The sequence below is a fragment of the Nomascus leucogenys genome, chromosome 22a (assembly GCF_006542625.1).
Source record: "Nomascus leucogenys isolate Asia chromosome 22a, Asia_NLE_v1, whole genome shotgun sequence".
NCBI classification, from domain to species: Eukaryota; Metazoa; Chordata; class Mammalia; order Primates; family Hylobatidae; genus Nomascus; species Nomascus leucogenys.
The window spans coordinates 96,522,800-96,534,897 of NC_044402.1; the positions used below are offsets into that span (position 1 = coordinate 96,522,800).

Below are 12,098 nucleotides of genomic sequence, written 5' to 3' on the forward strand. Positions count from 1 at the left end.
TTTGACAAAACCCATTTTCACAAATTTCTCAGAATTGACTATATCTAGAGTAAAGATTTACTTTAAAGAAGCAGAATTACACTCAAATGAATGTTAAATTGAGAACTTTTTCAAAACACATGGAATTCAGAAAAGCAGCTAAAGATTAATGCCTAAATAAGAATATTAATTATAAACTAGTATATAATTTCTGGAAGAAGTGTTTTCCCTACTCTTCCACCAATTTTGAAAAAAAAATTAACACATTCTGTTTTTAAGTCTTCCCCAAAACATTGTTTATGTTCCTTTAGCTTCAAAAAAATCAATTTTGGTTCTTTTTTTTTTCTTTTCTTTTTTGAGACAGGATCTCACTCTCGTCCCCCAGGCTAGAGTGCAGTGGCATGATCCAGGCTCACTGCAGCCTCAACCTCCCCAGCTCATGTGACCCTCCCACCTTGGCCTCCTGAGTAGCTGGGACTACAGGTGTGTGCCACCACATCTGGCTAATTTTTGTATTTTTTGTAGAGACAGGGTTTCACCATGTTGCCTAGGCTGGTCCTGAACTTCTAGGCTCAATTGATCCTCCCACCTTGGCCTCCCAAAGTGCTGGGATTACAGGCATGAGCCACCGTGCCCAGCCACCATTCTATAAATGTCAATTTAAAAATTCCGTAGTGTGGACTTTAAAAAACTGCATTCTATATAAGGTAAATTCTCATATTTGGGGGGATACTTTAGTTGGAAATAAAAAGAAGATTGCTTACAACATAAACAGTTATCACCATCTGTAATTTACAGCATCTTAATCTGCAGCTGACATTAATTCTAACCTTTGTTAACTGTGGTTATTATAACTGTGTGTGATCCTCAGTTTAAATCACCCAATAAACCACAAATAAATAAGCATCTGATCTTAGCATCTTAATTCTTCACTCGTCAATAGCCTTCAGTTACCACACTTAGGCATCAGGTGTGCAGATACACACACCTGCCCAAATACTTCTTCGTTCACAGTGAACGTGAGGTCTAGGATGTCATGGATATCATTGTCTTTCATCCACTGCAGGCTCTGATGGAACTCTTCATCAAGGTATTCTAGATCACTCAGGTCACATAGACTAAGATGACAAACAGACAGAAACAAATATGTAGGCATGGCTATTAGCAAAAACCCAGAGTCATAAGGAAAGAAACTAAGAATTAAAGAGAAGAATAAGAGCCACTACATAGGCAGTGATTTCTGGAATGTTCTTAGTCCAAGTCCAGTAATTAAACCAGTGAAATAATTCAGAAATTTGTTATAAAATTAGAAAGTCCTAAATATATAATATGCCACAGGAATCATTCAGCCTGCATCTTCCTTTATAGACACAGAACTGGAGGTACAAAGAATGAGTGCCATCTGCCCAGTTATCCATCATCAATGCCAGATCAGGAACTGGCACTCGGGTTGACAACTTGGATCCATTATTCTTTCTGGCTATATTATACTACCTTAAAATACTGTTATCTTAATTTGAAATTATTTATATATTTCTATAGTATATTTTAACTTTTTTATTGAAAGATGATTTTTATTTTATTTAATATTTATTTTATTTTTTATTAAAGACATGATTCATCTTCACATACATTCCCTTTTGCTTCATGGTTCTTATTCTGAAAATAGTAAGTCACAGAACCTGTCATCAATCTGTATTTTTCCCTCACTTTTTTTAATTGCAGAGAAAGAATCTACATGAGGGATAGTTACTGTTCCATGGCCCAGTTGTACAGTGGTAGTCATTGATTTGCTATAGCTGTTTTGAAATTTCACTCCCCTTAACCCAATTTTAAGGGTCGTTTTTTTTCAGTTCAATCTGAACATTCATTAGGCATCAAGTATGTACCAGACATCTGAATAGCTACTTGATGAATAGTCACTACCCTCAGGAGCTAATGGGCTAGTTGGGGAGCCAGGTACACAAATAGATAAGTTAATATAAAGCAATAAGTGATAACATAAGATTGGTAACACTTAAAATTCATGTACTTTTAAAATGTATGTCACACTTCAATTTAACAAAAGATAAGGTAGGGATAGGGATTTAGGTGTCAGAGCACACATGAGGGGCATTTTCTTTGACTGAGAGATTCAGGAAAAGCTTTTTGCAGAAGATGATGCCTACATTAAATCTTTCAGGATGTTTAAAAGCAAGAGAGGTAAAAAGGAATAAATGAAGGAGGAGAAGGGGAAAGAGAAAGGAGAAAGAGGGAATAACATGAACAAAATACAAGGCATAGAAGTGTACAGGGAACTGCAAGCATATCAGCAGTTTGAGAGAGTTAACCTCAAGACAGAATTTCTAGAGAATGAGGCCAGCAAGGGAGCAGGCCTTAATGTCATCCTAAGGAGATTGGTGATTCAGAACTACCAAAAGATTTTTAAGACAGGGCATGACATGATCAGACGTGAAATGTGAATTATAAACAGCTCCTCTGGAAGTCCCAATGTGAAGGATTATTTAAAATGGGGTGGGATGAGGGGTGGTTATCATTAGAGGGTAGAGACCAATGAATAGACCCCTACAGTAATATAGCCAAAATAAGATAAGGGCTCTAACTGGGGCTGTGCTATTAAGGTTGGAGAGAAGAAGACGAACTTGAAAATCATTTAGGAGGCAAACATGTAGCAATCAGGAAATGGTTTTATTGGGGGAGTATAAAGAAGGATATATAAAATAGGGGTGACAAATGAACTCATGTCAAAACTAACTGTAATTAATTGCCGGGCTTGAGCACTATAAGTTAAAAAGATTTCTGAGGCCACAATGAGTTCAGTGGGAAAAAGTACCACAGGTGATTTGTGAACTCTACCCTGGGAATGATGGGGTAGAGTAGAGATGGGGAAGAGTAGAACATGTACTGTGTGTATTTGTCATCGCTGTTTAAGGGTGACTCCCAATTTCTGACCAAAGTGGCCTGAGAATAGTGGCACTATTAACTGTAACTGGGCATACGGGAGAAGGTATACTTTTAGGTAGGGAAACTTGATGAGCTTAGTCTTAACCATGTTGATTCTGAAGCCCTTGTAAGACATCCGAGTGGAGATATTTGGTGGACTGTTGAGCATGTGAGGCTACACCTTAAGGGAGATCAAGACTGAGAGTAAAGATTTGGGAGTCACAGGAGATAAGACAGGCGAAGAAATTCCCCCAGGAGAGCATACCACGTGAGAAAATCAGGGGCCCGATGATAGAAGCTTCAGGTACACCAAGACTTTAGGGCAAATCAGAAGAGGGGCTCATGAAGGGACAGAAAAGTTAAAAAAAAAGAACCTGCAAAGTACAGTGTCATAGATGCCAGCTTCGAAGGAAAGACACAGGAATAAATGGTGGTGGGTGTGGGTGGTACACAGTGTCAGAAGCAGCAGCATGATCCAATAAGATATGGATGCATCAGTATTCTTTAAATGCCTCCCCAGGTTTTCTGGTGGGAAAGAAACCAGGCTGAAGTGTGCTGAGGGTGTGAATTTGAGGTAAGTGTAGACAGTCAGTACAGACTAGTCTTTCAGGAAGCTTAAATGAGAAGATATGAGACAAGGCAATGAAATGGGAAGATGCAAAGTGGGCCACAAAGAACCAAAGAGACAGAAAATGGCACCTGTTCCCCAGTGCTAAAGCTGTGAAGACACTGAAAGAGAGGAAGGCAAAAGTCTTTCTACTGACCTTCCCAAAGGCCCACAAGAAGCATTTTGTTTGCTTTCATTTGAGGTCTAGGCTTCCATTTAACAGTAAGCAAGTGCATGGCCTCAGTTAGGATATGAGTTGGACAGAGCCAAGTGATAATTCAGTGCATTCTCATCGCAAATTTGAGCTACTACCCCACAGACAGTTGCCTTCTGTTCAGCCTTGTAAATGGCTGCTGATTATAGGACAGAAACAATTAGCCCTACATTTTACAATAATTACAATCTTTCATTAACAATGAAGAAAAAGTTCTGTGAATGCTGAATTTTCATTTTCCATAATAAATTACTAAGGGCATAGAGAAAGTTTAAGAAACATATGGCATTGTCCACCCCTGACAAACAAATAAAAAATAAAACCAAAACAAAGGAAAATGAAGATTTGAACAAGGAGTAAGCATTTGAAAATCTGCATCAAGCCAAATATAAAATGTATCTCATAAAGGAGAGGGGGCTGTGAGTCACTAAGACTAACCCACAACTATTCTATTAATAATCTGCATTAATACCACAGGAATTCCAGGGCTGTGTTTGAAGTACAATTGTTTTAAAGAAACACATGCTGCAACAAATGAGAATAAATTTTGGGGGGTAGAGCAAAACTAAAACTCTGGGGGCTAAATAGGTCAGAGGCAGGAAAAACACAGTAATCGTATTTGAAATTGCATTAGTTTCAGAAATCTAAACCACTATTAGGTTTAATAACAACAGATTTGAGATTGTGAACAGATAAACAATGACTTTGACAGAAGAATTTTTTCAAAAAAGTAAATACTGCATTTTACATGCTAATTATGCAAGCAATAAAAATATTCTTACATTCTGAGAAGAGCCTTATAAAAGGGCCGTGTGAAGAAGGCATCCAACAAATACTGGTGTATTAGTGCAAGACCAAGGATCCTACCACTGAATCGGAACCTGTGAAGGAAATGCATGAGATGGCTTACATGTCATGGAGCAGTTTCTAGGTGGTTCCATATGCTTTCTAGAATGCCTTCCAGTGCTAACCATCTAAATTTTTCCAATATTAATTGCCTACTAGGTCGTGAGAATTTGTATGCACCATGGGCTGTGTCTTCATCAGGCCAGTGATACAGTTTGTATACTTGTCCCTGACCAAATGTCATGTTGAATTGCAATCCCCATTGCTGGGGGTGGGGCCTGGTGGGAGGTGTTTGGATCATGGAGGCTGATCCCTTATGGCTTGGTGCTATCTTCGTGATAGTGAGTTCTCATGAAATCTGGTCATATAAAAGTGTGTGGCACCTCCCTCCAACACACACTCTCTCTCTCTCTCTCTCTCCTGCTTTTGTCATATGATGTGCCTGCTTCCTCTTTGCCTTCCACCATGATTAAAAAAGCTCCCTGAGACCATCCCCAAAGCCCAGTGATTTGTGTGCTACGCTTCCTGTACAGCCTGCAGAATCATGAGCCAATTAAACCTCTTTTCTTTATAAATTACCAGTCTTAGGTGTTTTCTTTATAGCAATGCAAGAATGGGCTAATACAGCCAGTAATTCATACCTACTTGCTGAAGAATCGGTTTCACTCATATTTCGAGACCCTGCTCCACCTTCACTCCATATCAACAATGTAGCACCCCACATTCATGAATCCCCTGTGAGCATTTCAGTGACATTTCCCCAAACCATTTCTAAGAGATGTTGACAGATGAGACCTCTGGAGATGGGGAAAATGCTATTCCCTCCTAGTGTGTATGCATGAATATTAGCAGGATTTCTCTAATACAAACTCAGTAGCAATTCGCTTCTGAGGAAAGGCCTAGTCTCAGATCAAGAAAGTTCCTATCCCTATTCTCTCTCAAGCCCCATTCCTGATATTTTCACCATTCAAGAATTGTGCACATGGACGTTTGGGGGAGTTTCCTTCTGGGACATTCTGTTCTCTAAAATTTCAAGGCTCAATTCTATTCTGAATCACTTTGGAAATTTTATTAAATATATTTGTTATGACTGGATTTGCTGCCTAAGATGTAAACTTACTTTCTTTTTCAAAAGGATTCAAGTTTCTAGCTCTTTGAAAGTCTGATGCCTTCCAAAAGTATAAATCCATACTGAGATTCGTACTGTAAGTTTGTAATTTTAGTATTAGGCAGCCATTTTAAGAACAATGTCCAGCAGTATGGTTCCTCTTTATTTCCATTTATTTAGCACAACTGTAATAGCCACAGTTAGAAGAAGGACTTCATATTGCAGCTAAACAGAAGTTAATTTGAAGAGTAAGTCCTAAAAGATAACGCCCTCCACCCAGCAATATTAATCTCATGATTCAAATAAGGTTTTTCCATGAATCCTGCTCATATTCTTTCCTTTGTTGCTGTCAGGGAAAATGAACGGAAACAAGCAAACAGGGGTTGTACAAATATTTGAAGTGTATAAATGCAGAGATTTTAAAAAGATGTAAGGACATTTGGAAAGACTGCAATTTGGGATTTTCAGCATAAATAATCTTCAGATGGGAATCCTAAATCAGTTTCCTTGATTTTGTGTGAGAAATTAGGAAAGAGGGAGGCAACACCTGGTTACAAACTTCAAATGGCTAATACAGTAAGTGACCACTGCTTGTGACTCCCCACTCCTGCCCTTCTACCATCAATGCCCCCAAGTCACCCCACCAGCCCCACTGCCCACTAGAGCACCATCATCGCCAAAGTTGAGAGTCAGAGCCCCAGCCAGAGTTCCAGCTGCCCTGTCTCCTCCTCCCATGGCAGCCACTTCCCCAAGGGCTGCTCTAGAAGCTGTCTGATCTCTGGGTCAGGCCCTTCCCCTCCTCACCCCCACCTCAGCTTAGAGCTCATAGGCACCCAAAGGTACAGAGAGGAATATAGGTATCTCACCAGGAACTCATCATCTCTTTCTTGCAATGGGAAATACCTTTTGAAGTCTACCCAACCCACTTAAATTGATCTTATGGAACAGATCAATTCCCAGCTATCAACAGATCTAGTCCTAGCTTGGAGACTGCCTATATATTTAAATTTGACAATAAAAACAAGAGTCAAAATGAGGTATTTAACTGAAAATATGATTTTGCCCAAGGGAAAAAGTGTTTTAATGTTTAAATGTGGGTTCTATAAAAAAACTAGTATTATAGAAAATCACCTGAAGAAAAGTGTTGGGGAAAAAATACTTACCATTCATGGTGATTGTCTACAAAAGCAGACATAGGACTTATTTGTACTGTGTATGTGTCATTGGCTGAATATTCAAATAAGCCATAATATGGGTTAAAGAGTTCTCTGGATACCAGGAAGAAAAACTCTCTGGAAGGCCCACTGTAATCCAGTCTGTAACAAAAATCCACAAAAAGAATAATCTGTTACTTTTTTTCTAGATATTGGGCAGTTTTTCTCCACAGCTCAAGTTTCCATAGGATGCTCAGTACAAATCTAATTGTCCACATGCCAGAGCTGTCCAAAACAAACCGAATGATCATAGTTTCTGATCTCATTGTGTCTTGATCCAGATTAGTAAAGTGGACATTTATGTGGAACATACCTAAAACTAAGCCACACATCATACAACAGGCATACAATAGGCAATATTCTAATACATACAATAGGCAATATGCTAATATTTTGATTATATAAATATGTACAAAGAGGTAAACCTTTCAAATGTCAGGAGCAAGCTTATACAAGAAGGGAGCACAATGAGAAAGCTTTATTTAAATAGGGCAAAACCAGGGGGAATAAGTTACATATGCTCACAGGACATGGAGTCCTCATGGATGTCTGAAACATTTTTAAATGGGAGAAGAAAGATACTTCCGTGAATTCGAGATAAGACATTACAGATACAAGTCCCCTTAGGGAGACCAGTAGCAAAAAATGGAGCGATAGAGTGCAAATGTTTTAAATGATAAAACACCAAGGAAAACTACAGACAAGAAAAATGAGGGTGCCTAAAGCTTCCTAAGGAAGGCATTTGGAGAAGGAGGCTGAAACTCTAACACCTAAGCTATAGTATAAATTCTGCTTTACTCACAAAGATGTCAGGGTCAAATTGAAGTGTAAGAAAAGATTGTGTTAGGTCTGAGGAATGACAAGTGGCCAAAAATGACAAGAGTAAAAAATGCAAAGTAAGGAGGAGTTTGCAGTAAAGCAATGTGATGTGCTAAATTTAAAATGAAAAATATAAAGTACATCGACCCTATGATAAAAAGTATACACGTGGGCTCAAAGATAGGGAAGGAATGCTGAAAAAGGAATGAAGGCAACTGAGAAGCTGGGATGGAGAAGGGATTGTCAAAGGCTTTTCTTCTCCTTCTTCCTCTTTTCTCCCTCTATCTTATTTTTTCTTCTTTTTGAATTTTTTTCTGTGGGCATCATTGCATTTTTTTAATGAAAAAAAATCTGAGTCTTGTTCAGTGATAGGATTGTGTGAAGGAGAAAAACCAGATCCTAGGCAGGGCATGTTGGCTCATGCCTGTAATCCCAGCACTTTGGGAAGCCAAGGCGGGAAGATCCATTGAGTCAAGGAGTTTGAGATAAGCCTGGGCAAGGAGTTTGAGACAGTGACACAGTGAGACCCCTGTCTCTATAAAAAATAAGAAAAAATTAGCCAGGCACAGTGGCATGTGCCAGTAGTCCCAGCTACTCGGGAGGCTAAGGCAGGAGCATCTCTTGAGCCCAAGAGTTTGAGGCTGCATGAGTTACGATCACGCCACTGCACTCCAGCCCGGGTAATGGAGAAAGAGCAGCAGCAACAAAAAGGATCCTATAGGCAGAAGATAAATAAAAATGGTTTACACAGAACAGACTTCAACTATTCATACTACTTTCACAATTTTTGTTACATCTGAATATATATGTACTATTATTAATATTTTTCATTAAATCAACTTTAAATCTATTTGCTTTTTAAATAGAACTTTGTCTTACACAATCTTTATAAAGTTTTGGTGTGCTAGCTCTATTGTTTCCCAATATACCTTAAAATGAATACATGAATATTAAAATAAAAAACGTCAGTCTCTGTAGTAGCTAAAATCCTTCAACACATCACCAGTGGTATTAAAATCCTCACACCCATACTGTGCTCACAGGGAAGCTATGTGTAAAGAAAAATGTGAACAGCAGACTCCCAGAGCCAAAGAGGCTGTAGGTGACACGATGGACCTGCCCTCTGGGGCAGCTGAATATAACTTGCTAACAGGTGGCTCCCAGGATCTGTGGGACTACCCTCAGGTTACTCTGAGGACTCCCAAAGCAGTACCCTGGCTGCCTCCTCAGTGCAGGGATGCACAGACTACCTGTCCCTCCTTATGTTGTGACGAAGGCAGCCTTTGTGGCTTCCTCCCGCTGACCTACTTGTGGCCTGTGATGCCGCCAGGAACAAGTAGAATATTTCTTCCACTTGAACGTTCTTCACATACTCAGAAGCTTTCTTTCAACAAAAGTCTGTGTGCTGATTACATATGGGGTGCTAATTTAGATCCTAAAGATGTAAAACATTTTCAAAGTCATTTTCCATCGGAACTTTAGGTTTAGCAGTTTCCGTCTCCTGGTCTCTGCCTCCTTCTTTCCCTTTCCCACTACTGAGCATGGCCACTTTCTTCAACCTTCTCTCAAGGCAGGGGTGAGAATTCCTTCTCTACCCTGGTGGCAGTAAAGACTTGATGGTAACACTCCAGGTGAGGTCTTCTCAGCACAGAGCTTAGAAAGTCCTCGACACTTTTCTCCGGCAACGCAGGTTAAACTTATCCTGCCTTTGGGGCAACCACTTCACTCTGTTGACTTGTAAGGTGCTACTCGTCAGCTAAAGCCCCAAACCTTTCATCTAAACTGCTTTATCCCAGGACTCCCCCATCCTGTCTGCATGTAGCTGCATCTTTTAAAAGCCTTAGTATGGCCGGGTGCCATGGCTCACCCCTGTAATCCCAGCACTTTGGGAGGCTAAGGCAGGCAGATCACGAGGTCAGGAGATTGAGACCATCCTGGCCAACATGGTGAAACTCCGTCTCTACTAACAAATACAAAAAATTAGCTGGGCGTGGTGGCACGTGCTTGTAATCCCAGCTACTCAAGAGGCTGAGGCAGGAGAATCACTTGAACCAGGGAGTCAGAGGTTGCAGATTGTGCCTCTGCACTCTAGCCTGGCGACAGAGCAGGACTCCATCTCAAAAAAAAAGCCTTAGTATTAGACAATACTTTTCCCTACTAAAATTTCACTTTTTGAGACTTAGTCCCCTGTGTCTTTTAGAAACAGAGCAGGCCAGTGGTCAAAGTCATCTTAGAAGTCATTTTGTCCAATGCCATCATTTTATAGAGACGACTAAGGCCGAAAGAGATCACTGACTTGTATCACATGAAAACTGCAAATGGAAGAACCAGCAGGCCTTGGGGTCTTCAGGCAGGTGCCCTGACCCCAAGTTTAATGCTTATTACTTCTTACAGCCTACCCTTCAGTCAATTTTAAATGTTCATCAAGACTAAAAAAATACTGCTAATAGAGTAGCGGTTGGCAAACCTGCAGGTACAATCTGCCCCGCCCTCTGGTTTGTAAATAAAGTTTTACTGGAACACAGCTGTGCCCATTTATGTATTGATGTTGTCTGCTTTCCTGCTACAAGGGCAGAGTTGAGTAGGTGCCACAGAGAAGGTTTGACTGGTGAAATCCCAAATATTTACTACCTAGCCCTTTACAGGAAAATTTTGCTAACCTCTGTTACAAAAGAAAGAAAATAGGAGGAAAATACTACTTGTTAAAATATCTAGCTTATGGGCAGGGGCAGTGGCTCACGCCTGTAATCCCAGCACTTTGGGAGGCTGAGGCAGACGGATCACAAGGTCAGGACATCGAGACCATCCTGGCTAACATGGTGAAACCCCGTCTCTACTAAAAATACAAAAAATTAGCAGGGTGTGGTGGTGGGCACCTGTAGTCCCAGCTACGTGGGAGGCTGAGGCAGGAGAATGGTGTGAACCCAGGAGGCGGAGCTTGTGGTGAGCAGAGATCGCGCCACTGCACTCCAGTCTGGACGACGGTGCGAGAGACTTCGTATCAAAAAAAAAAAAAAAAAAATCTAGCTTACAATATCCTAGGGTGTATGCAACCTCAAGGAGTGGGCAGACTACTAAGTTTGAGGCACAGAGTGAGCACCGGTCAGCCATGGTCATTCTCTGTGAGGCTTTCAGTCACAAGCATACAATGGATAAGGTCAGAGGCAGCTGAAACATGAGGCAAATACTTCAGGAGTCAGTTTTCTTACAGACAACTGGTAAAAGTAAAATGGGATTTTGCCTGCTTAAAATTAAACTGTGGCATTCAGTTAGAAGTATCGGGGTTTCTTTAAGCTTTAACTCTGAGTATTTTAATAATACTGCACTTATAGAGTGCATTACAATTATCTGTCTATGTGCCTGCCTCCCCTATACATACATACTAGTCTATAACTACACTGGGGCAGGGACCATGTTTTATTCATTTTTATATCCGTACCTAGCCTGATACACAGTGGGGGCTCAATATATATTGTTGAATCAATGAGTGGAGCTCTTTGATGCTCTCTAAAGAAAATCAACATTGCTTACGCTGTTATTTGGTATCTAGCAGATTTGCACATTTGCCTTTGAGTGGTATATTGATTCAATGACATGAGCAGGTTATACCAATCCCTGAAAGGTTGCTCAATTTGAAAACATTGTCAGAAATCATCAAGTAAATTATGCTTAGAAAGTTTAATATGTAATATCTTCTCATGTGGTAAAGTCTGCTAAAACAACAAAGACTGGCCTCACTGATTAGTTCCCTTTTTATGATGATAGCTGAATCTGGCTGAAGATGAGATGAATGTTCCCTGAGGAATTAAACTGAAAAGGAAAAGTCTTGTTTTCCCAAGCAAAAACAGAGCTAACAGTTAGTTCCTCTAGGAGAAAATGTATCTTCAACTGGTCAAGTTTTTATCTGCTGACTTTTAACTCTAGAAGCACTGAAGTCACCTCTAAAGCCAAAATAGTCTTAAATTTTGATTTGATTATAATCCAAATCTTAGAACTGCCTATCTGAGAGCAGGTTGTAGATTACAATTTATAAATAAGCCTAGCTAGTTCAGTAACACATGTCACAGCAGGGTACACCATGCCTTTGCTTCCTGTAATGTCTTAGCAACCTCTTTCATATAAATAGTTAATATGACTCATATCACAGGGATTGTCTGTTACATTCCTGTTTTGCCAGTTAGGTTGGTTCCACAGCTAAAGGCTTGGCACGGAAATATAAAAACTCTGGACAACGGGTGTGTAGCCGCACAACAGCTGCATCTGAGGGCATTTCCGAATAAGCACAGATGTCTCCAGGGTGGCCATATAGTCTGGAGCCCCAAGTGCTGATAGAGCATTTTAAATATCATCACATGGCTGGGTTGGCAC

General features: G+C 40.1%; 1 protein-coding gene across 2 annotated transcripts in view; it reads right to left on the bottom strand.

Moving 5' to 3' along the window:
• HECW2 (HECT, C2 and WW domain containing E3 ubiquitin protein ligase 2) overlaps positions 1-12,098 on the bottom strand; it is a 402,132-nt gene that overhangs the window by 21,780 nt on the left and 368,254 nt on the right. For both annotated transcript variants that reach the window (XM_030804281.1, XM_030804280.1), the window contains exons 22-24: positions 6,861-7,013; positions 4,526-4,624; positions 968-1,097 (exon numbers count right to left, since the gene is read on the bottom strand). In XM_030804281.1, the coding sequence (XP_030660141.1) occupies positions 968-1,097; positions 4,526-4,624; positions 6,861-7,013 (382 nt within the window). The remainder of the gene's footprint in view (positions 1-967; positions 1,098-4,525; positions 4,625-6,860; positions 7,014-12,098) is intronic.